Below are 25,519 nucleotides of genomic sequence, written 5' to 3'. Positions count from 1 at the left end.
TGAACTTTTACTTAGTAGAGAGGCCTAGAGATGTCCTTAAATTTGGCTTCGAGGAGATGAATTAGGGTATCTCTGGTAGCAGGGGGCTGGGTTGTAGATGGAAAAGCTCCGGCGGCCATTGTATTTTGCCTCAAGGAAAAGGACATCTAGACCAGGGGCTGTGGCCCAGGGATGAGATGGATTGGACTTGGAGCAGAGGCTGAGGGGCCCTTGCTGTCCTCTGACTCGGGCCCACCCCCCAGCCCCTCCAGCAAGTGCAGCTTTTGAGACCAACCAAGGATGTATTACGTTAGAGGTCTAAAGAGAGTGTGGCTCCTTCCCTTGGACTCTCTCTCTCGTGCCAGTTTGGTTTTGCCCCAAATCCCTTAAACTGCAGGCCGAACTTTAGATTCTATACTGAGAAAAAAGGTTCTTGGGCATAAAGATTTGGCAGAGTTAAGGCACCATGGACAGGTCTGAACCTACGCATAGTCTTGGTTTGGTTTTCTTTGGGGTGGGAAACTAGTTGATTCACAGGAGGGCCGATGATGTCTAAAGTCAGAAAGAGGAGGCTAGCTGAGGATTAATCAGCCCAGGCCATGGTACGGCAAGGCAGGGGACAGAGCGGGAGTGGGCACCACACAGGGCCAGGAGATGGCCGGACAAAGACTTCTCTGCGCATGTTTCATCGAGAACTGTGCACCCCTTTCCTTAACTTGAGTTCCTTGCTTCAGAAAAAAAAAAAAAAAAGGTATATGGTCGAGGTTTGACTAAGTACAGTGGAGATCCTTGTTTTGCACACAGTGGAGATCCTTGTTTTACACCCTGAGTGGAGACCTTTCGGAGGGATGCTGGCTACATCTCACTGGACAGTTTACTACACTGGCCTTCCGGAGTGATAGTAACCATGAGATGGTTTGCACTGAAGACTTCAGAAGCAATAGGGCATTTTTTGAAGTGGGTTGGGAGGAGCAAAACCATGTCCGAAATAGTCCGACTCGGTCTCCGTCGGTAGAGCGTACCGTTCCAGTAGAGAAGTAGTGCAGGGTACGAGGTAGGGATGCGGTGGGGGAGGAAAACCGTGTGGAAAGTAGTTCTGTCTGAATCTCTGTGGGGATTTGTGCAGGGTTCATTAAGGCAGAAAGCTCCTGGAATAGGCTCATGTTGCGTGACCAAAGATGGAGTTCAGTTCTTGTATCTCCTTAGGCTAGAAGTAGTGTGATTTTGGAAAATTAATTTAGTCTCTGAGTCATAGTTTTCTCAAGTGGAAAGTGATAGAGGTATCACTTGCCACTAATTAAACGGTAGATCATGTGAAACACTTAGAGGCCTTCAGTTGAGATCAGAATAATTTAGGTTTTTAAATATATGCAAGTCTGACTGCCTCATTACTTTTATCAGAAACCTAGAAGCGGAATGAGTAAAAAAAAAAAAGAAAATAACCTGACAACAAAAGGAACCCATACAGATTAGCAGGTCTTTTCATAATTCCTTCAGATGTTCTGTAGGTGGTTCCTTTTGGGCAGTCGAGGAAAAGGAAGTGGCAGAATGAAATGGGGGGCATGACCGGGGGGCGGAGGGGGACATGGAAAAGGAGCCCTTGAGTAGGCAGTGAGAGAGACTGGTGCCACAAGGAGGCAGAGAATTATAATAACGACGGACAGTCATGTTTTCAAGAGGGACAGTGCAGTCCTTCCTCCCTGTTGGATGTCAGCGTGTGGGGTTGAGGGGCAGGATCTGAGGACAGGTCACTCACTATACTTGAGAGCAGTTTTATTGGCCTTATTTATTTATGCTCGGCTAATGGGAAGCGTTAGCTTGGTAGTAAGTGGCAGGTGCCTATTTATCTCATTTAATCTTCACGCCATCCCTGGGAGGTGGGTCCATTGCCCATCCTCAGTTTACCGCTGTCTGCAGAGCCCTGGAAGAGGCTCCAAGAGGGTTAAATCAGGTCCTGCATCCAGCCTGAGGTGGAGGAGCCACGCTCCGACCCCTGCATGACTGCAAAGCCTGACGGATGACAGGCTTGTCATACCAGCCCCGCAGGAGCCTGGAGCTTGAGGCCATGGCTGGAGTGGCGGCCAGACCGACCACAGACTCTAACACAGGCGTGGGGGCGGGAGGAGAAAGGTTGGAGGCTCAAGTCACAGGCAAGCGACTTTAGCCCCAGAAAGGCCTCCTAAAAGGGGGAAATGCAAGGTGCTGCAGGAGAAAGGGGTAAAGACTCCACCCAGGGGGGCTGGCCTGGGCCCTGGGCCCCTCCTCTGTTTGCCCTTTGGTGCCTCTTGTCAGCATGCATGTGGGAGTTTTTTGGGACCGAGCTGGATACTGAAGTGATGTCTTCCAAGTTACAGTTCGTTACCGTGATGGGAGTTTGCCAGGTTGGGATCATGAAGGAGGAGGTAATTTCCCCCTCCTTCCCTGTGTGGCTTCCCTAAGATTTTGGGTGGGGGGAGGGGGCTCATCACTGATTACAGGTAGCACATAAATAAACTGATAAGAACACCCTGCATGCCTTAGAGATGCCCACCACTCTGGACTTTTCAAAGCACAGGCATATCTACCTCTAATGATCTTCTGTTCCCGTCCTATGTTCTTTTCTGCCCCCACTCTCCATCTTGGTTTCCCAAAGGAGCTGTCCTGTGTGGCTTTCTTTGTCTGACTCGATTGCTGTCCTAGACGCAGATGCAATCTTACCTTGAGGAAAAGCTCTCTCATCAACATGCTGAAAGTCAATGTGTACCTCAGGACTGGCTCCCCCAGAGTCGGTTGGCTCTCTCAGAGGTTGGAGGGTTCCAGGGCACTTGAATAAAGCAGAAGTGAGAGCTACACTAAGGACGAGGAACTTGATGCATCATTTCATTAGCATGAACGAGTAGCCCCTCGGCCTATCTGGGACATTCAGACGCTCGAAAGACATTTGTGTGAAGCCATGGGTGTGGGATTGCCCAGCTGGACTCCACCGGGGGAGGTGGCCTTCTCCACAGTCTGGCCCTTGTTACCGGCCACCCGCCCAGTGACAGGTGCTCAGGTGGCCAGGGTCCAGGGCAAGCCTTATCTGAGGAGAAATCATTCTCCTCAGGAGGAAAGTCCCCTGGCTTCCTGTTCTTGACCCAGTGGGGGAGGCAGACCTTTTCCTCAGAAATCATGGTAAAGGAAGTGGCGTGAGTCCTTCCTTAGGAAGCCAGGAGTTGACCCTTCTGAGCACTCCCTCCCTCGGAGAAGGAAGAACTAGAAACTAGGCACACGGTTCTTTCCACAGACAGTTATGCAGCCCTGCTGAACCCCCAAACTATCGCCTACAGGTGTAAGCCTTTCATAAAAGCAAACCAGATGTGCTCCTACCCTTTCCTCAAAGGAAAATGAAAGTAGGCAAATACCTGGCAGTGTATTATCTGTGCAGAAATGTGCTGCTTTAGCTTCAGGCTGATTTAAATTAGTAGGGAATGCATTCAGGGGATGAACATGACCCTAGCAGTAAAAATAAATAAATAAATAAATAAATAAAAGGAGACAGAGGATAGAATTTAAGCTAAGAAAAAGGAGGGGAAAGGAAGTGTTCTCAATTCTTTTTTCTTTTCTTCTTCCTAGCAAGAACCAGTTGAGTCATCTTTGGGGCTTAGTAATGGAGTAAGTGATCTTTCTCCTGAGTATGCCGTCCTGACTTCAGCTATAAAAAATGAAGTGGATAGTACGGTGAACATCATAGGTAAACTGTTTTGACATCTCATTTTTTATCTACGCAAGCAGCCCCCTGGGGTCTAAAATTTGTGAAACGTGATTTGAAATAACGTAGTCAGTGGGAGGAGATCTTGGAACCATCTCAACATGTACAGTTCCAGCCCCCAAGTTTCAGGGCTGAAGAATAAAGGCCTTTGAGGAGCAGAGAAAGGAACTTTTGATGGGTCAGCCTCAAGATAATAGTCCAAGAGCGACTTCCCAGGAGACTCAAGTGGATGAAATGGGTTTTCTCCCCCCAGTGGCTCGTGATTAGCGTTTCTCCATCTTTCAGGGAGCGGTCACATGGACAAAAGTGTTATTCTTCGAACTGGGGAATAAGGAGAGGGAAGACTGTCCTCGCGGGTCCTTTCAGAACCTGGCCCGTGGCATAACCTGCCACAAAAGTGGTGCTCATCTTACAAATGAAGGAACTGAGGCCCAGGGACCTGTGGCCAAACAGCATGCTTTGATTCCACAAAGATTCCTGAGCACCGTCCACAGACCAGACTCAGTGCTAGTAATAGGTTGGGGCACAGGGCAGTCCCCATCCCTAGTTCCATGGAAGGAGACAGTTCCTAGTTCATGGAAGGAGACAGTAAACAGATACGGCCACAGGTAACTACAGTGCTAGCATGTGTGGAAAATGCTGCAAAGAAAAGAACAAGGGAGAATATCTGGGGCCAGATTTAGATGGGAGGCTTCTGGAAGCTTCTGGAAGGAGTGGCATTTCCTCCTAAGTGGGTGGGTGAGGGGGAGCCCCGGGACTGCCAGACGTGGACCCCCACGTAGGAACCCGCCTGGAGGGCTAAGGAGGTCCAGAGTGGGGGTGAGCCTGGGGAGAGGGCACAAGGGTCTGTCAGAGAGGGGTGGAAAGTGGGGTCCTGGGGACTTTTCCAGCCATGGGAAAGGACATTGGGTTTTATTCCCGAACTGCTGCTGGAGGGTATGTTGCAAAAAAAATTTTTTTTTGTTGAAGTATGAGAGACAGTCAAGTGCACAACTGTTTTTACACACACACACACACACACACACACACACACACACACGATGTACACCCCACCCCTTGGAGGGTTTTAGGCAGGAGGGGGACCAGAGTGAATTTCATCTCGGCTGGATCCCACTGGGCCACGGCGCTGAGTGGATGGTGGAGGCTCTGCAGTGAGCTTGTCTTCCAGCTCCAGCCCCAGAATCCAGAACCAGGCTTGGCCCTTGGGCTCCTTGTGGTCCATTAAACTTTCCTCCATTCTGTAGACTGTCAGGGCTTCTGATGCTGGTAAGAACCAGTGAGATCACGTAGAACTAGGAGAGCCAACCTCCTGTCCAGATGCCTTCACTTCCGGACCCTTGGCTGAGTATGGACAGGAGGCCGCAGATGCTACAAATGTCAGGGCCCCGGGCCCTCTTCCCCTGGGTTTTGGAGTTGGGAAGTAGGCTGATGTACGCGGGGACTCCCCTGAACGCTGAGGGCTTTGGCAGAGGGCAGTGTGAGGGAAGGATGAGGGCCTATGGCTGCCAGGCCGCGCTCCCCTCGGTGTAGCAGAGGTCTCAGAGACACAGTGTCTTCCCACTTCCGCTGGGGAGTGAGGTGACTTCAGCCTCGGATACAATGGCGAACAGAAGTCACAGTAGTACAGAGTTTTCTTTACCTTTTTTTTTTTTTTTTTAAACACATCTGGTTGAGTCTTTGGCATGTAAATTCCCTGTCAGGTTGATTGTTCTTTGCCCTTTGGTATGATTGCTGCTATTGGGGTTGGTGCTAATTTAATGAGTCCTTAACCTCCGGGGCAAAGACAGATGCCCAGTTTGGTTAGAAAATCACCTGCTGGATTAAATGAGTCTCTTCCTTGGCCTAATAATAAAATAATAATGGAGGGCATAAAAGGAGTTTGAATATCTCTAATTAGTTGGTGGCCCTTACAAAGGTATATAATAATACACCAGGTGGATCCATGCAAGTATTTTAAAGAAGGGGGTAATTTGTGATCATTGTTAACAGTAGCACTGCCTTGGATTTTAAACCCTTCATAGAGCTTTTGTCTTCACTCCCACCGTGACCATTAATTAGCCATCCCCAGCCCCTGTGATTCGTGGACAGAGGTGAGAAACACAGGGATTCTGACTCCAAGGCCACGGTGGAATTTGAGAGATTCTCTCTCGTCCTTTTAAAAATGACACTATTTCTTGCTTTCAGTTCATGCGTCTCTGAGCCCGGAGTTCAGTCCAGTTTTGTCTTCAGGCAGCAAGAAGAAAGCTTCCAGGTGTTTTTCTTTCTGCTTTTAGAAGCATATATGTGGATAAGATTGAAATTGGGAACTGAAATGAGTGTCTTGTATGGTAGCAGTTTTTCACATGGTCTGTCGGTTCTTAGCGAGGGAAATGGATTGGAAATCCGTAAGTTAATTCAGCAGAGGCCAGCTGCCCAGTACATTTTTGTTCCAGGCGGGGTGGACGCTATTGTGAGTGAATCCAGTAAGTGGACGAAACCGGGAATCCAGTAAGTGGACAAAACAGCGGCCCCGACCCGGGAACTCTTGCTTGATGGCTGCTGCGGTTTACTTTTATCCTTGCCACGAATGATACAGCGGGAACACGCGCACACAGGCACACACCTGTGGCTGTCGGCGGGCTGGCCGCTGGTCTTGCTGTCGCCTTGTCCTTAACAGCTCAACGCACTTTCCGATTTAGCCAGTTGTGCTGAGACCCCCGAAAAGGAGCGCGGTGTCTCAGCACCTAAGATGTGTCTTCGAATGTTCTGTCTCTCCTGGATGATTAAATGGCCCAGGTGAGCACGCCCAAAGACCTAACCCTGCTTTGCTTTGAAGGGTGGCAGAAAAAAAAGAAAAAGAAAACTCCTTATTTTTATTTTTACTTGTCTTTAGCATTGAATTCTTTTTTGCGTGTGGTGACTTCTGTTTTGAGGAAGCGGAAGACGCCAGCAACATGTTGAATTGTTCTGACAATAGCCTGTTGGCATCTTGCCCAGGTTAGCGTGCTTTTGCTGAGCCGTATTGAAACCATCTCCAGGCCAGTGTAAAAAGTTTGCAGGTGCGGACGCTGTGTCTGACTTGCCTAGGCAGTGCTTTATAACCCCATTGTGTTTCTCGATAAAAGGTAACCCCACCCTTCAAGAAAGCAAAGATTGCTGTGGAACAGGGAGGCTATTCATCATTCCCAGGTCAAGCAAGCGATCCTTAGTGATTAGACATATAGCCATTAGGAAATAACGCAATTTGGATTTTGTCTGCCCACAATGCACCTTATAGGATGTACATTTTTTTTTTTTTTGGTAATGACTTCCAAATTTGACTGACTTGAAAAGTAAAGCTTGAGTAGCTCTTTTAGACAAGCTTAGAAACTCAGGTATCACCAGGGAGGACTTGCAGCTGCAAAGAGAACAGATTCACAATGTAGAGATCACCTTCGGGTCCCCACGAGGGCCCTCGTGGTAATGACTCAAGGTTGGCAGCCTCTGACACCCGAATTCATAATGATTTGAGGATGGCCAGAAGTGTGACGCTAGGCTGTAGAACTGTGTCTTCATCTTTTTCCAGCCCCTTTGTTCACTCTTTTTTTTTTTTTTTTTTTTTTTGGTGCTAATTTTTAAAAAAAAAAAAAAAAAAAAAAAAAAATCCCTTTACAAGATAAATAATAGCTTGAGGTGGATCTTTAGATGGAAGGCCCCCCCCTCATTAGGGGGAGGGAGTGAAGGTCTTCCATGCTCCTTCTCGGTGGGTTGTGTGCCGTGCCTCGTGCCTTCTTCGGGGAGGGCTGAGCTCTTCACCTGTCTGGAGACAAAGCGTCCAACTTTACCAGAACTCCTAGAAAACTCTGAGCGATATGAAACTCCATGTGAGATGGGAAACCCAAATGTCACAACATACCCAGACCTAGAACCGATAGTGCACCTTATTTTTCTTCAGGGGACCGGACCTGGGGAAGCCTGGTCACAGAGGTGAGACTGTATGGGATCCTCTCAGTTGCCATGTGCCAGCACGAGCCTTGGTAGTAGTTTGGCTATTGCCTTTCAACCTAGAGAAGGTTTTGTTTGCCCAAGAAGCCTGCCATCTTTTTTTATGAGGCTATATATTTCTCACTTCCGCTTTCCCTTGCCACCACCTCATTTATAATTAACCATCAGCTCCTTCTGTCTCCCCTCATAGTTCTCAAATCTAGCCCCTTCTTTCTCTTTTTGATATTACCCCCAGTCACCTTCCCTCTTGCCAGGGCTCTCCCCCTATTCTGCCCCCTCTGCATTCATTCTCCACACGGAGGGATTTTTTTTTTTTTTACTTTTAATTTTTAAAAATTTTTTTAAAAGATTTTATTTATTTATTTGAGAGAGAGTGAGAGCACGAGCAGTGGGAGGGGCAAAGGGAGGGAGAGGCAGGCTCCCTGATGAGCAAGGGAGCCCAATGCGGGGCTTGATCCCAGGACTCTGAGATCACAAGCTGAGCCAGAGATAGACACTTAACCAACTGAGCCACCCAGGCACCCCAGGATTTTTTTTTTTTTTTAAGATTTTATTTATTTATTTGAGAGACAGAGAGAATGAGAGAGAAAGCACATGAGATGGGGGGAGGGTCAGAGGGAGAAGCAGACTCCCCGCCGAGCAGGGAGCCCGATGCGGGACTCGATCCCGGGACTCCAGGATCATGACCTGAGCCGAAGGCAGTCGCTTAACCAACTGAGCCACCCAGGCGCCCCCAGGATTTTTTTTTAAATGCCAGTCTCACCATCATGTCACATTGCCCCTAGATCGAAGACCTGAGTCTCTCTTGTGTCCCCCAGAGTCCTGCTACCTGGTCCCTGCCGACCTCTTTTATATTTGTTTTTGAACTTGAATTATTCTGAACATTTTGACTTCCATGGGCCTATCCTTCCAGAAAGCGAGGTGGGCTGTGCGTGTTGCCCTTGCGGAGCGGCCGTGAGGGCTCATCCACACAGCACAGGAGGACATGGACATTTGGTAGCTCTGCTGGGAAGTGTAAGCTGCCACCCCAAGAAGTCTCACCCACATCTCTGCTCCCAGACCATCAACCCTTGAGATGTACTGATTAACTGGACTGAGATTTTATTGGGACAGATAATTTGCTCCCCATTACGGTGGCACGTGGCACTGTTTTCTCGTGGGAGTGAAGAGTATATACTGCCCCAGTCACACTCTTGCTTTGCCCTGACATACAGCAGCCTGTCGAGGTAGGCACAGGCTGCAGCTGGGGCGATCTGGCCCGTGCAAGGACACAAGTCCATTCTCTGAAATCATTAACCCCACAGTGACCGTCTTTCGCCGTCTTTCCCACCATTGCTCTTGGGCATCTCTCCCAAATCATGGCTGCATTTTATTTAAAAATAAATAAATAAAAAGCACACAGATTAGAAGTTAAAAGACGTAGGTTCTAGACCTACTTCTGCAGCTTTTTTGCTTACCACATGACCTTGGGCAAACTCCCTAGCCTCTCTGAGACTCGATTTCCTGAAATATAAAATGGAAATAATAATAATTCTGATCCTGTCTACCTCCCAGGGTTGTTGGGAGCACAAAATGAGCATAATGGAAAAATCACTGTGTAGTTAGAGGGTGGTAAAGTAATATGATTATGATATTATCAAAATCATATTAAAATGTATTTGAGTAAGGAAGGTAGCCTCCATCAGCGCTAATATTAACAATTTCAATTCTCGAACTTTTGGATAGGATCAAGAAGAAACTTCTCTCCTTAGTACCGTGGATAGCCTGATTTTCTATGCCCGCTGATAAGCTTTATGCTCAACCCTACAGCCACCGGGGTGACCTTGGCAGTCTATCTGGCCTCTCTGGGTTTCCAGCATCCTTTAGCTATAAAGTGGTAGGACCACCCCACTCCCCTTCCAGAGCCCCTTGTTTTCAGTTCTAATAGTCTCTGCTCTTAAGAGGTTTCTGGGAAGCATGGGGGCAACTGCTTTCTCAGGTGGAGGCCTACATTAAATCAGCAATTGTTAATAAAGTTAGAATGACCTTTTAAGGACCCAAACTGGTTCATCAGTAAGCGGCCATGAATAATATTGTTGCAATTCTTAGCAACTAGGTCCAGATAAAATTACATTCCTGTGGGTGACTTTTTTCCTGATGGGCTGACCTGATGTGCTGGAGAAGCTTAGTGGATTCCTAGCCCCTCTAACCATTGGAGAATTTCCTTGGCACCCAAGTATAGAGCTGCTGAAAAGCAATTTCACTACTGGTTATGAGCCCAGAGTCTCAGTAAGGTGAGATTCCTAAGTTTTTATCCTCAGATGGGCTTAGAAAGCCAGGAGCAGCCCGGTGGGAACTTGATGAGCTCTTTCGGTTGGGGAGACCGCCCTGCAGAGTATTTGAGTTGAGCCTCGGGGTCAGAGAGAGTGGAATTTGACTCCTGGTTCTGCCACTTACTGGCCGTCTGACCTTGAATTAATATTTAACTCTCCACGATGCCTTTCCTCATGTCTAGAATGGGGACGATAATTATACCTTCCTCATGGGGTCATGGAGTCTTCCAGGTGGGAGGTCAGGGCTGAGTGGGAAAGGCAAAGGTAAGTGCTCAGGAAGTGTTTGTTTTTGTTACTATTATTTATGTCAGGGTACTCGGGTGCCCCACGCGGTGGCAGTTTTTTTTTTTTAAAGAGTTGATTTATTTATTTGAGAAGGAGGGAGAGAGAAAGAGAGCACAAGCAGGGGGGCGGCAGGCAGAGGCAGAGGGAGAAGCAGCCTCCCCGCTGAGCAGGGAGCCCGATGTGGGACTCGATCCCAGGACCCCGGGATCATGACCTGAGCTGAAGGCAGACGCTTAACCAACTGAGCCACCCGGGCGCCCTGCATGGTATCACTTCTGACTTGATTCGTTGTAGCAGATTGCTAGCAGTTTGCTATGTGAGTGTCTTTTTGACTGTCAGGAGTCAGTGTTACTGTCCATGTCGTCACTTGGGACAAAGGCTGGTGGTTCAGGGAACTCCTGAGTGAGAGAGAGATCGGTCAATTGATTAGGGCTAGTGCCTTAAAGCACATGCAGAGAAAACATCCCAGACGTTGGGCATTCCTTCCTTCTCCTTTGGGCTTGCAGCTTGTGAGTTGGGCCCCCGGTGTTGTTCAGATGTTAAGTGAAATAGCATAAAATGAACCCCCTTTTTTAAAAAGATTTATTTATTTATTTGAGAGAGTGAGAATGAGAGAGAGAGAGTACATGTGAGGGGGGAGGGTCAGAGGGAGAAGCAGGCTCCTCGCTGAGCAGGGACCCTGATGTGGGACTCGATCCCGGGACTCCAGGATCATGACCTGAGCCGAAGGCAGTCGCTTAACCAACTGAGCCACCCAGGCGCCCTAAAATGAACCCCTTTTTGTGTACAGTGCTGTGAGTTTTGACAGAAGCGTGTGCAACCACCACTATATTCAAGACCCAGGACATTTTATCAACCCCAAACATTTCCTCCCCTTGCCCCCAGCTTCGGGCAACTACGGCCCCCTCTGTCTCCATCACTTCATCTAGGTTCTGAAAAGCCCCCTTGCCAGAAGTCTTGAGATTTGCTAGGAAGCATTCACTGTCACACGCGGTGTTTCCAAGTGGTTGTGATCTCCTGCGGGACTCTGGCTCTGGTCGGTGGGCCTCGGTCTGTCCACTCGTCGGTTTGTTTAGCAGAGCTTCATGGAGCTGCCCGCGGGCGTAAGCCATGAGCCTGTGCTGGGATTTGGTACAGGAGGTTCTAATCCCAGTTCCCAACTCTTCTCAGGAGCCACCACGTGGTTGGGAGAGGAGGCACGCAAATAAAAAGTTAAAGGGAGAGGGGCGCCTGGGTGGCTCAGTCGGTTGAGCGACTGCCTTCGGCTCGGGTCATGATCCTGGAGTCCCGGGATCGAGTCCCGCGTCGGGCTCCCTGCTCAGCGGGGGTGTCTGCTTCTCCCTCTGACCCTCTTTCCTCTCGTGCTCTCTATCTCTCATTCTCTCTCTCTCTCAAATAAATAAAAAATCTTTAAAAAAAAAAAAAGTTAAAGGGAGATACATAGAATGAACCTGCGATACGAGGCAGAAAGTCAGGAAGTGGGACAGGGTTGTGTCACGTTGTAGTTTTGGCCGAGCAGTGGGGACAGTGAGGGAGAGGCGCTCTGGAAGGAGAGGACCGTCTGTTCTGGGGTGGCCGGGAGAAGGCTCAGAAAGACGGAGGCATTCTGAATACTGCCTCTTGCTCACCCTCCCCTTCCAACCATGTGTTAACTGCCTCAATGAAGCCTTTGATTCCTCGGACTGGAAAAAATTACTCCACTTTCTCAACTCTTTTCCTATGGCCTCTCCCCGGCCCCCTTCCCTTCTTTTTCTTTTCACAACTGTCCTAAACTTAACCTCTAGAGCATTCCGTGCTGGCCCGGAGTCCTCCCAGAGTTCTCACAAACCGGGCCCTTGACTGGATTGTTCGTGCTCTGCCCCCTCCTCGTACTTGACAACAACGTCTCTTACAAAGTAGGTGCTCAGTAAATCTTCCGTGAGTTGAATGACCGACTCAGCTGGGCATTTTGGGGGAAAAGCAGCGAGGGGGAGAATTCCTGGTCAGAGCAAGGGGCTGTTGGGAGAGGAAGACATTTGAGTTGCTGCCATCAGGTGTACTCCCAGCTCACTTGCTGTCTACTTGGAACGACAGGGCAAAAGAGAATTGAACTTTGGAGTACTGGAAGTTAGAGTGGCTTCGATTTAAGTCGGCATTTATAGAAGACCTTAACTGCCTTAGTGGGCAGGGTATCGCTTATAGCCAGCCCCTCCTCAGACACACGCATGTGCATGTGCACGCGCACCCCGTTTGGTGTCTCTCTGCCAGCTGCTTTTAGGATTTGGGAAATCTTGTTTTCCTGCCATTTTATCTTCCGTGAGAGAAGAGGCAGAGGAGACTTGGGAGAGGTCAGTGTCGGCGCTCCGTCTGTGTCTGGTGAAAGGCATAATTGATGCTCTTCATGCTCAAATAGGATAGTCCAGAGGATAAAATAAGAATTTGGGAGTCTGCCTGCCATATATAGCTTGCCTTCCTCTTCTTTAATTTTATCCCCTCCAGGAGAACCTAAACAACATTCCGCTTCCCTTCCTCTCTGAATGCTGTGGCTTTCTGGATGGTTATCATATCCCCACATCTCCTTCCCCCAGCCTCTTGGGTGCCTTCCCTCTCTTCATTCCAGAACTCCAGAATTCTCACTCCCCTCTCAAGCCTTCTCTGAATAGAATCAGGTCATGTTTTCTCTACCTCGTGCTGGTCATTTCGTCTCTCTCCAAAAAGTAATTAAAACAGGAACTCATTTGTAAACAAAAATACTGGAGCAATTAAAATGCTGAGCAGTTAAGACAAGAACTTGCCCAGGGTGGCAAACTTCTCAAGAAGATCGGAACGCGATGGCCTTTTTGCCTAAACTGACGGTCGAGAAAACGTGAGGGACGGGGAGCCCTGCACAGAACCTGAACTGTGTGACTTTGGGGAAATTAATCTACCTCTCTGTGCCTGAGCTTCTTAATTGATAAAAGGATTAGGGCGGCTTGCCTGTCATTGTCCTGGGCGGCAGTGTTAAACTAACATGCACAGGCATGAGTAAAACGTTGATTATGGTGGCAAAATATTTTGAGGCCCTTGGGAAAACATTGTTATTCCTTTGGTGTTTCCATTTGTTTATCGATGCCAGTTTTCAGGGATACTTCTTTCAGTCAATTGCCAACAGAAGCATAAGGTCAGTTCTGTTTAAAAGCAGGGGAGGGCGTTAGGAGCATTCAGATTAAAACTACAAGGAGATACCGGTACACCCCTTTCTGAGTGGCTGAAGTAGGAAAATAGCGACAACACCAAAAGCTGGTGAGAATGTGCCTGAATTAGGTCATCCATACATTGCTGGGAACGTGAAGCAGTGTAGCCATGCCAAGCAGTAGTTTGGCAGTTTCTTGTAAAATGGAACATGAAGTTACCATGTGGTCCAGCAATTGCACTCTTGGGCGTTTATCCCAGGGAAATGGAAACTTACATTTATACAAACCCTGTACACAAATGTTCTTGGCAGCCTTGTTTGTAATAGCCAAAGAACGGAAACAACCCAGAAGTCCTTCAATGGATGCGTAGTTAAACAGACTGTGGTATACCCATACCAGGGAGTATTACTCAGCAGTGGAAAGGAACCGGGTATGGATGTACATTACACAAGCAGCGTGGATGAATCTCCGGGTAATTACGCTGAGTGAAAAAGCTCCTCTCACAAGGTTACTGTGTGACCTCGTTCATGAAACATCCTTGAAAGGACAAAAATTACGGAACTGGGGAACAGATGAGTAGATGTCAGGGGTTAGAGATGGTGGGGAGGAGAGGCTAACGGGAGGTGGGTATAGGAGATGCTTGTGATGAGGGACCTGTTTTGTATTTTGACTGCACTGGTGAACACATGAGATGACATATGGTGAGCACATGAGATAAACACAGGAGATATGACATACAATTGCATAAAACTAATGGCACACACATATACACACACACAGAAGAGTACGAGTGAGACTGGGAAAATCACAGCAAGGAGTGCAGAATGTTAGCAGTGTCAGTATCCTGATAGTGTGCTAGAGTTTTCCACGATGTTTCCATTGGGGGAAACTGGGTAAAGGGCACCCAGGATCTGTGTCTATTATTTTTTCCAACTGTATGTGAAGCTACAACGAATTTGAACTAAAAAATTTAATTAATGAAAAGTTGAGGCAGGATTCAGAACCCGGGTGGTGGGAATTCATCTTCTCGGTGTCCTGGGAGCTGGTGTGGCAAATCTGTGTGAGGCTTGGGAAAGCATTCTGTCCCGTTGTTCTGATATTTCCTCCCGTGGTCACGTTGCCTGGAGGGTAGGAAAGGGCTGGGAGCATGAACAGAGCCCCCGGAGCTGGAAATGATACAGTGGAATGGATTTTGGTGGTCCTTTCTCCTTAGTAAGGTTCGATTATGTCTCTCTGGACCCGGGACCTGGAAAACAGTACAGCAGCTTCCTTTGGCGCAAGAGCAGAGGGCAGAAATGGGTCAAGTGCGAAGCACTGTCTGTGTGGCCCTGGGGCTAGCTCTGGGTGCAGCCTCGGGTCCTGCAGGCTTGGCTATGACTAGACTGAGTTTGGGACGTTGCCACATGTAAGCACCATTGGCCAGCGTGCTGGAAATAGCCTCGGGGAGCCAGGTTCCTGGCAAAGCTGCTTCTCTGGAGACATTGACCCAAAGCTAAGGCCATTCTTCGGTTTCACGGCCGATGACATGTGATGACTGAGAATCTGATGCCTGACTCTTCAACTCTTTTGGGAAAGGTTGGCTTTCTTGAGAGTGCATGCTACAACGGTGAGTCAGGCATCGGTGCATGATGGCTGTCTTGTCTTTGAAGTTGTAGGACAGTCCCATCTGGACAGCAACGTCGAGGATCAAGAGATTGTCACTAACCCTCCGGACATCTGCCAAGTTGTAGAGGTGACCACCGAGAGTGATGAACAGCCGGTCAGCATGAGTGAGCTCTACCCTCTGCAGATTTCCCCCGTGTCTTCCTATGCAGGTAAGAGGGTAGGTGGGAACCTTTGGAGCTGAGCAAGGATGGGTGGGGGTAATCCCTCAGTGTGGGGCCACCCGCTTCACTGCACAGCAAAGAGCCTCTCCTCCGTCCTAGGAATTATTCTTGCTTTATTTTCCCCACGGACATCTTCTTGGGTACTTGTGTTCTCAGAAGACATGGCCACAGCATTTCTTGACTTGATCACCCATAACGTTTTCGTGCATGACTAACAATATTTCTTTGGAGAAGTAGTTCATCAAAGTCTATTTTATTTGCACAAGTTATCAGAAATCCAGAAGGGTGTTTTCAGTGGAATCTGAGTTTGACCAAGCTGGATGGAACCTCGAAGACCATTCCTTCCAGCTCCTTCGGAATTTTTGGAAGTGAAGGCAGATGTCCTAGGTCACGTGGCCAGTGAGTGTTTGGGTCAGGACTTGAACTCAGCCTTGAGACCCGGAGCCTCGTTCCATCCCACCATGTTTACTCGTTTCCATTTATTTTCCCCGTCTCTTTCAATTCAGGGGGGCTTCTAATCAGGCCAGGTGCCTGAGCCCAGATACGATTCCCCAGGGAAGGACCACGTAACGACCCAGGAATTGACCCAGACAGTCCTAGGATTAGAACAGATTCGGGTGGTTCTTCCATCTTTACAGCACAAAGTGGGGGCTCCCTTGTCTACCACCGTTACGTCGTCTTACGCTCTCCCATGATCTCTGCTTAATTTTCAGGGGACTCGATTATAATTAGAAATATAAATTCCGAGTCAATGTTATTGCTTGCAGACATTAAAAATAGAAAGCAGAGGCCGTATCCCGAGGAGCTACCGTCAGCTCGAATGCCCGTTCAGGGGTCTCCCTAGGGTCCTTGATGTGCCCCCAGTGTCCTCCAGTTAGGGGGCCGCTCCAGTGGCTGGCACACAGTCAGAATTAGAATTAGGTTGATTCAAAGGACAGGTTCTTTGTGAATTGTCAGCCACTGACCTAACCTTCTGTTTTCTGAACACCAGCTTTCTGTATTTTTAGCTTAATGTTTTCAAATTGCGGTGAAATGGACATAGCCCAGAATTGGCCATTTTTGCTGTTTTTAAGTGCACATTTTGGCGGCAGTGAGTGCATTCGCCTTGTTATGCAACCGTCACCACCATCCAGCTCCAGAACTTTCTCATCTTGCAAAAGTAAAACTCTGTCCCCGAGAAACACCAGTTCCCCTCCCCCGCCGCCCCCCAGCCCCCGGCAACCGCCCTGCTCTTTCTGCCTCCATGAATTTGGCCGCTCTGGGTAACTCACGGGAGTGGAATCATACCACCTTTGTGATGGGCTGATTTCACCTAGGGTCCTCGAGATCCTGACTTCCTTCTATGCCAGGAACGTAGAAGGAAAGGGAGAGAGAACCTTGGCTACAAGAAGCTTGTAATCAGTCAGAGAGGCTAAGCTGCTCATGGGTTGTTTTGTCATCACGCATTGAGCCCCTACCCGTGTGAGATCCTTGGTGGTCTTTGCCAGGCCCCATTGATGATGATGATTATTTGCTGCATGTTTGTGGTGCCCTGGGAACTGTGCTCCATGCTTGGAAGCAGCTGACTTGCTTCATCATCAGGAGAATCACCCTGTCAGCCTGGGTATCATCGTTATTCCCTCTTGAAAAATTAGGAACCCAAGGCCAGTGTGGGTAAGGCAGTGTGTCGGCGGAAGAACAGTGGTTCCGCCTACATGTCGCTGGTTCCAGCAGCCGGGGCTCAACCCTTCCCCGGTAACGCTGCCCTGGACACGTGCACAGGGCTCTGGGGTGCAGAACGCACCCACATTCCTGACCTCCAGGACCCACCAAAGGAGGCAGAGCAGCGTGTTTATGCCTTAATTTTACAGTTGAGATAACACTAGGCTACTTTGCATATATTTACACAGCTATGGCTGAAAACGTGTGACTTTCTTCTACATCATGCTGTTGCATGTGCTGTTTTAATTTTTTTAAGGGTTGGAGCCTCAGAATAAACTTTTCTGTTTATCTGTTGAAGCCTTCCTGAAGCCTTCTCGAGGCTTCCACAAAGATGTCGTCTTGCTTTTCCGCCCTCAGTGGCACCTTGCCTCGGCAGAAGGATCCCAAGAACAGCTGATCCGTGCAGAGAGAGATGAAAATTTCATTACCCTTTTCAGGACATTTGCATCGGTTTGCAAAGAAGGATCGCAGTGCCAGGCTGACGGGCAGAGGGAGTGTGGTTGGAGGCTGGCTCTTCAGTCTGGCCTTTGGTTCTGTCCCTTGTTTTCATTGTCTGAATTCTCCAGAACCTTTTGGAGTGAGGCTCGTTGGCTGGAGCCAAGATGTTTCATCACTGCCAATTTTCCAGAGCTTACAGACCCGAAATTTACCTGTTAGGGACCGTGGCTGGTTGAGGTCTTTCAGTCAAGGAATTTTTATAGCATTCTGCTGGGAAAGGCAGCTTTTGAGTTCATTCACCCTTCCTACTTTATGTTCCCCAATAGGATAGGCTGCTTGTCTGGGTTGGTGTTTTGTTTTTTTTTTTTTTGTTTTGGTGACCAGGTTCCTTTGTTTGGACTGAAATTCAACTGAATTTCAACTTCCTCTCACCATTTCATTCACTTGCTTAGGAAACTGGTATTTGGAGGTTGTTGTTTGTGATTTTTTTTTTTTTTTTTTTTTACCCTGACTGATCACTGAAGTATAACCACAGTCCGTTTTGCAAGTCCCATCTTCTCTATGGTCTAAATTTTGTGGCAAGCGAGAAAGGAGGAGGTTTCCCTGAGTGGATGTACTTGCAGGGGATGTTTTAAGACAATATAAATTTCTTGTTGGATTCTTAGAACTTCCATCATGCAGAGCGATATCCCAGAGCCCAACCTTGGGAAACTCCAGAGGACAGTCACTTTGTATTTAAAGGTCTTCTGTACGGTGGCCTCTTGCCTGATGTATGTATGGCACCAAGATTTTATTAGGTTATTGAGGGTTTAGTAAAAGAAAGCCATAGTAGGATTTTTGTGGAGGACTGGACAACAGGATGGAGAAGAGTGTAATAGGAAGGATTAATTGGTTGTAACTGAGAGAATGGAGGTTGTCAGCATCTGACTAGCACCTGGCCATAAAGACTTTGGGTCCTCATGGAAACCATAGCAGGCTTGCATTTTGTTGGGTGGGGCGAAGGTGACGGTGCTTTGAAATGAAGAAGACTCTGATTTGAACCTTTTGATTGAGCTTTCTAGTGAGTTGAGGAAAGGATCGAGGGAAGGAAATCTTTGTCCATCTTATGAGTAAAACTTGTTGAACAAGAGCCTTCCAGAAAACGTACCAGGATGTCAGAATGCAAAAAAAAAAAAAAAAAAAGACTTTCACATTAAGCCTCCTGTCTCCCTCCCCAGAATGTTCCTGAGGTGGTTGGACAGTAAAAACGGGGCCGAAGTGGCGTGTGAAGCTAAGACTAGTGCCTTCTCTAGAAGAAGAGTCTGTGAGATCAGCCCGTCCCAGGGTTGATCCCCATTTCTCCCGCCAGTCACTTTCAGGGAAACTGGGACCACAGTGTTGAAATGAGCTACTCGTGTACCTGTAATGCCCTGCAGATACTTCCCACTTAGTCACGCCACACTAGTGAAGCAACTCCGGCATTTTTTTATTCCATTGTATTCACCACCAATAAAAAAACAAATCTAAATTCTTCAAAAGGGAAAATGGAATAAGAGTGCAGGCTGATACTCAGCAGTGGCCTTCATCTGGATGCAGCAGGTGCCGTGAACTCATTTGTGATCATAGAAAGGGATCTTGAGAATGGCAACAGTGAAGGAAAGCCAAGGAAACAGAGGAAGAAGGGCCTGTGTGCACCCAACAAACCAGTGATGTCGGGGTAGCCGAGAGAGCCAAGCTTATTCCAGAGAGAAGGGTCTCGGGTCCTCCGGCCGGAGCTTGAGGCATCTTGTGCTCCTAGGTGAAAGGCACTCAGGGCCATTCTTTTAAGCAATAAAAACTAGAAATCTCAGCTTGCTAATATGGAGAGCCTTTAGAGTGACTCCAGAAGCAGGTGATCTTAATTTAGAAGCCCCTCTCTCGACGAACATCTGCGTTAGCTGAAAATGTCAGTTCAAAACATGTATGTCTTCTCTTGTCTCAGACTGGTTCCCTGAAGCTTTGAAAAACTGAGTCCTCGGGATGCCTGGGTGGCTCAGTCGTTAAGCGCCTGCCTTGGGCTCAGGTCATGATCCCAGGGTCCTGGGATCGAGCCCCGCATCGGGCTCCCTGCTCCACGGGAAGCCTGCTTCTCCCTCTCCCACTCCCCCTGCTTGTGTTCCCTCTCTCGCTGTCTCTCTCTCTCTCTCTGTCAAATAAATAAATAAAATCTTTAAAAAAAACAAAACAAAAAAAACTGGGTCCTCAAGGGCAGTGAACATTCCGGTCATGTTCACGGTCTCTGCAAGGGCTTACCAAGGAGTCTGCCCAGGGTCTGCCTTCCACCCCCTCCCGCAGCTGGGGCTGGGGCAGGATCCCAGAACCCTGGTGTTAACTGCTCATTTCCATGGATTTCCAGCTGCCCCCTCCCCCGCCCTGCCCCACATGCCTCTGGCGTGTGTTTGTTTCTGTTTGAAGAGGAAAAGGAACAGAAGATGATGGTATTGATGGAAGGTAATTAGGAGCAAAGAGGGTCTAGACGCATATGAGAGGAAGAGGAACCCTGGCTTCAGAGCACAGAGAGAAAGCTAAGCATAAAAATGGAAAGGGGATCTTGAAATTTCAGCCCGAGCTGCAGGAGCTCTCCCTGCGGGGAAGCAGAGCTGTTGTGCTCAGCGCTCGGAGCCCGGAGTCAGACGTGCAGTTGTGTTTTCTCTCCTCTGTGCTGACTCAGGCCACAGCTTTGGAAGGTTTCTCAACATCTCTGTTCCTCATTCTTCTTGGGAGGGGCCATACCGATCCCTGCCTCCCTGGGATACCGCGCCAGCACGAGGGTTCTGCGAGCAGGCTTTTTAACTTGTTTTGCTTGTGGCGGCTGTGGCCCGTGGGCCTCGAGAGCTAGGGTCGTCGTCAGCCCAGGCGAAGCCTTCTCTGGACGGCCGTTGCTCACCGCTGGGGATGCTCTGGGGAAGTCTGCTCCGTCTGAGGAGAGGAGAGGCCCAGCCCATGCTCTGGTTGCTCCCGGGGAAGCCCTGGGGTGGGTGCGGGGGAGACATCACTGGAGCAAGGCTCCAGGGCGGGCCCAGGGTGGTCAGCATTCTCGCTTTCGTCGTTGGAGGGATGAACCTGTGGCTCAGTTTATCCATTTGTTCTTTAAGTCATAGAGATTCTGCTCTGGGGGCCCGGGCTCTGCATGGTCGAAAGGGCTCCGTCTGGGCTGGAGGCCTTGGGTCCCACCTGTGCCACCAGCCAGATGTGAGCCTGGAGGTCAGCTGCTCCGGAGGTTTGGGGCGGAAAGAGGTAGAAGGTGCCAGAGCACCTGAGCTCTTCTGCATAAAGGGGGCGATAGGAGTTGCTTCCCACCGAAGATTTCTGCGGGGGCTAAACAAGGCCTGCGTGCCCAGTTGCCGGCTCTCTATAAACATTCCCCACGATGTGCTCGCTAGGCCTTGGCTGCAGAGGAAGGACCCGGACTCGGGGCTCTCTAAGGCTCAGTGTATTTCTCTACCCTCTGTGTTTTCAGCTATGGACACTGAAGAGCTGCACACCATCAATCTTTTATTTAAAAAAGATGAAAAATATTTCACTTAAAAAATTTAACTTAAAAATTAAATTTTTTAATTAAAAAAAATCTTGTATTATACGTACAGGTGATGTGTGATCGCTAGCTATTGACTTAGACTCTGCTAATCTAGCCTGTTGTGCAAATCCACTGTTGAGCAAGGCCGATGAGCTCAGGACAAAGGTGTGCTGTCATTTATTGAGTGTACACGGTGGGCCAGGCCCTGTGCTAGGCCTTTTCCCACACATCCTCTCACTGATTCATCACTTAATCCTCTTGGGAAGATGTCAATACTCCCGTCTTACAGATGAGGAAACTACACTCTGAAGTTAGGGAACCTGCTCTGTGTCTCGAAGCTGGCAGACTGAGTCAGGATGGTAAGCGAATTAGTTGTCTATTGCTGCATCACAACATAACCACAAACCTTAGTAGTTTAAGACAACACATGTTTGTTACCTCCCTGCCCCCCCCCCCCCAAGTTTCTGAGGGTCAGGAGTGCAGGCATGGCTTAGCTGCGTTCTCTGCTCAGCATATTGCCTTCACAGACCTGTGGTCAAGCTATGGTCCGGGGCTGCTAGCTTGTCTGAGGGTGGGATGTCGGGGAGGACGTCCACGTCTAAGCTCACAGGATTTGGGGTGGAATGTAGTTATTTGCGGGTTGTCAGACTGAGAGCCTCGGTTTCTTGCTGGCTGTTGGCCGGAAGCAGCTCTTAGTTTTTTTGTCACGCAAATCTTCCCAACATGGCTCCTTGTTTCCTCAAAGCCAGCAAGGGAGAAGGTCTCCTCACGAGACAGGATTCGGTCTTACCTGACATAGTCGCATACATCCCACCGCTCACGGTGTTCTGTTGCTTCAAGCCAAGTCGCAGGTCCCAGCTACATTGCAGAGGAGGGAGTCCCAACCAGCAAGCAAACACCAGGAGATGAGGATCATGGGAGCCACCCTAGAATCTGTCCACTGCAGTAACCCGCGTGGAAGATGCAACTTTATAAACCCAAGATATAAGTATGAAAGGGATATAAGGTAAAGGAGGGATCCGAGTAAGTGGGAGTGATCCAGGAAGGCTCTGAGTGGGGACTGAAGTGAACTCATCGACAGGGATTGGAAGAAAGCACGAGTGGGGTGTGTGGATAGAGCAGCCCTGAGGAAAGGGGGTGACGTGGGCACAGGAGCGAGCAGAGGTCCCGGGGAGCAGAGAGCAGATTGGCACCGTGGGGCCAACACCCCAATCCTGGGAGGCAGTGGCCATGAGAAGACACAGCCTGGCCCTTGGAGAGGGAGCTACCCCGCGACTCTTGGACGAAGGGCCAAAATCAGAGAAATAAAATCCACTCGAGCATCTCCCAAGTACAAGTGTTTATTGAGCCTCACAAAGAGGGTGACGATCATGAGTTCACTGACCCATTTCTCCTTTGAAAAAAAGAAGTGCTGATATATTTTTTAAACACTGCCTGAGCCTCACCACAGTTTGAGCGGCAGGAATGATAGCCCTGTGTTTTTCTCTCTGTGAACAGAAAGCGAAACTACCGATAGTGTGCCCAGTGATGAAGAGAGCGTCGAGGTAAGCATGGCGGCCGCCACTCGGCTCCAACAGACGCTGTGGGAGTGTTCCCCACCAACCCTTCGGGTTCCTTGCTGCTAGTTACGTTTCTCCAAGTGTGATCAGGAGTTCTGCTGGAGGATTGTGTGTGTGGGGGTGTGTGTGTGTGTGTGTGTGTGTGTGGGTGTGTGTGTGTGATCCAATATACATAACATGAAAATTTGCCGTACTTTTGGATTTTGAAGTATAGATTTAAGCTTTGGGAGCTGAATGGGAGGAAAGAGAGTAAGGTGTTCCCGTTAGAAAAAGAGGCTCTGACGGCAGGAACTGGCGACTGAGGTGGCGGCCAGAAATTGTTGATATTCTCACCACTACGCACGTCCTAATTCACCAGCAGAAACAGAAGGGCCAAGTGGCCAAAAGCGGTGACCGGAAGTCACCGGCAGAAAGTGCTAAGCCAAAGAATCTCCACGGTTACCTGGAGTCCCCTCCCTCTGTGGTCCGTGCCCGGGGGCTAGGTGTGTGTTCAGTCCGCTCCAGGCTGGGCTCCCACAATGGCAGGAAATGGCTGTAACCTCCGGCTTTGTGTCTGTTTGAGAGAGAAAGAGAGCGACTGACTGACTGACTGACTAATGGTTGTTTCAGTTCGTGATTTCCCAGTATACTAAACACTTCAAGTGGAGTCCAGGAACTCTGAAAAGACAGGAAGTGTAGATGCTCACAGACATTCCAACCCTGTTTCTTCAAGGTCAGAAATTCCATTGCCTTCTTTGAAGCCCCCCCCCCCCCCCGAGACCCCCTATTTGCTTGGCACGCTGGAGCGCTAAGCTGTACCTGTTTGAAAGCAGTGGAAGGGCGCTCACCTTCTGGGTTCCTCACTTCCCTTTCTCTGAAAGCACAGATTGACTCAAAAGGCTGGGTTGGGCCGTGAGTGAGGAAGCAAGACTCTCTGACACACCAGCCGTGATGACCTAAAGCCTACCTTATGATCAGGCTGGGGGGCCAGAGGAGAGGGGATCCAGAAACCAAGTTGCTGCTTTATTTTCCTGCCTTCCTAGAACAGTTTTGGCTATTTTTCTGGGAGGTAGCAAATGGGAATTGATGAAAAGGGAAGAGAAACCGTTGCTTGGGATGTGAACAGCTGGGTGTGGATCTCAGTTGAGGGATGTCGAGTCGCTAAGCTTCTGTTCATTCCACGCCTCTTCAGAAACTCAGTGAACACACCAACGTGTGGGAATGGAGTTGGGGGGTGGGGGGCATCTTTTTTTTTTTTTTTTAAGCCATTCGATCGAAGGCAAAGAAAAAAAAATATATATCTTGATTCTTTTGTTTGAAAGGGACGACCACACTGGCGGAAGAGGAATATTGAAGGCAAACAGTACCTCAGCAACATGGGGACACGAAGCACCTACCTGCTGCCCAGCATGGCGACCTTCGTTACTTCCAACAAACCTGACCTCCAGGTCACCATCAAAGAGGAGAGCTGTCCGGTGCCTTACAACAGCTCATGGCCCACTTTACCAGACCTGCCCCTCCCTCCCTCCGTGACCCCAGCGCCCGGCAGCAGTCGGCCGGACCGGGAGACTCGGGCCAGCGTCATCAAAAAAACATCAGATATCACCCAGGCCCGTGTCAAGAGCTGTTAAGCCTTCGACTTCCCCTGGTGGTTGTTGGGATTTCTTGGCTTTGTTTTGTTGTTTGTTTGTATTTTATTTTTTCTCTCTGACACCTGTTTTAGACAAATCTAAGGGAAAAAACCTTGACAATAGAACATTGATTGCTGTGTCCAACTCCAGTACTGGAGCTTCTTTTTAACTCAGGACTCCAGCCCATTGGTAGACGCGTGTCTCTAGAGCCTGCTGGATCTCCCGGGGCTGCTCCCTCAAGTTCAAGGACGTCATAGGACCAACACTCACACGGGCAGCGAGGTGCTGCATTGCCTGTGGTCAAGGCCAGCATGGTGGAGTGGATGCCTCAGAACGGATGAGAAAATGTGAACTAGCTGGAATTTTTTATTCTTGTGAATATGTACATAGGGCAGTACTAGCGACGTTGCAGTCTGCTTCTGCACCTTATCTTAAAGCACTTACAGATAGACCTTCTTCTTGTGATCTTGCTCTATTTCTCAGCACATTCAGCGCCCCCCACCAACCCCTTCGCGGCCCTTTGTCCCGCTTCCCGGCCCATCCCACCCAGTTCCTTTCCTCCTTTTCCTCCCCGCAAAGGCTGTGTTCCACATCCCTGAGGAGAAGAAGAAAATGAACTTCTCCACAGATGTCCCATTTTTAAGACTGCTTTAAAAAAAAAAAGAAAGAAAGAAAGAAAAAGAAAATCTAATCTGCTGTGCTTGAATGCCACGCGGTACAAAGGAAAACTATCATGGAGATATTATGCAAATTCCCAGATTTGAAGACAAAAATATTCTAATTCTAACCAGAGCAAGCTTTTTTATTTTTTATACAGGGGAATATTTTATTCAAGGTAAAATTCTAAAGAAAATATAATTGTTTTTTATCTTTTCTACAGCAAATTTATAATTTTAAGATTCCTTTTCTTGTTTATCAGCAGTTGTTATTACATCCTTGTGGCACATTTTTTTTAATTTTGTAAAGGTGAAAAAGCTTTTATGAGCTCATGTAGCAATCAAATTATCCTGTGGATTGATAATAAATGAATATGATATATAGTTAAATTTTTAATGGGCATCATGCCTGACTTTGTCTGTGTCTACTTGAGAGTACCACCATGGGACAGGGGCGGCAAAGTATCATTGCTTCTTGGGGATCAAAACTTTATCCCATTTCAACCACAAGAAACCCTGGAGGTGTCTTACTCTGAAGATTGAATGGCCTCCGCTTTCGAGTGCTCACCCCGAGCCAGGTGCTCAGCTGCGCATGTAAATGAGCTACCTTCTTCACTCGTCAAGGTTGTGCCCTGGATAGGGACTTAGCTCCATTTCACATGGAAGAAATGGAGCCTTCAAATGAAAATGCCTTTACTCAAGGTCACATGGGTAGTAAGAATCAAGGGCACAAGTGAAGGCCAAGTCTGGTGTGACAGCGGAGGGAGTCCAAAGCC

The 25,519-nt window shown here is 48.6% G+C and overlaps 1 protein-coding gene across 4 annotated transcripts in view; it reads left to right on the top strand.

The window, feature by feature from the left end:
- The window catches only part of IRF2 (interferon regulatory factor 2), an 80,927-nt gene extending 55,787 nt beyond the window's left edge, over positions 1-25,140 (top strand). For 3 of the 4 annotated variants that reach the window (XM_025886035.2, XM_025886036.1, XM_025886037.2), the window contains exons 6-9: positions 3,571-3,688; positions 15,068-15,232; positions 22,416-22,462; positions 23,779-25,140. In XM_025886035.2, the coding sequence (XP_025741820.1) occupies positions 3,571-3,688; positions 15,068-15,232; positions 22,416-22,462; positions 23,779-24,087 (639 nt within the window). In that variant the 3' untranslated portion in view covers positions 24,088-25,140. The remainder of the gene's footprint in view (positions 1-3,570; positions 3,689-15,067; positions 15,233-22,415; positions 22,463-23,778) is intronic. The other variant, XM_025886034.2, reaches the window with a different exon arrangement.
- The last annotated feature ends 379 nt before the right edge of the window (positions 25,141-25,519 follow it).

This window comes from Callorhinus ursinus, unplaced genomic scaffold (genome assembly GCF_003265705.2).
Source record: "Callorhinus ursinus isolate GAN/ISIS: 27379988/994484 unplaced genomic scaffold, GSC_fseal_2.0 scaffold17, whole genome shotgun sequence".
Taxonomy (NCBI): Eukaryota; Metazoa; Chordata; class Mammalia; order Carnivora; family Otariidae; genus Callorhinus; species Callorhinus ursinus.
Note: the sequence above shows the minus strand (reverse complement) of the source record. Positions and strands in the feature narration are given on the sequence as shown.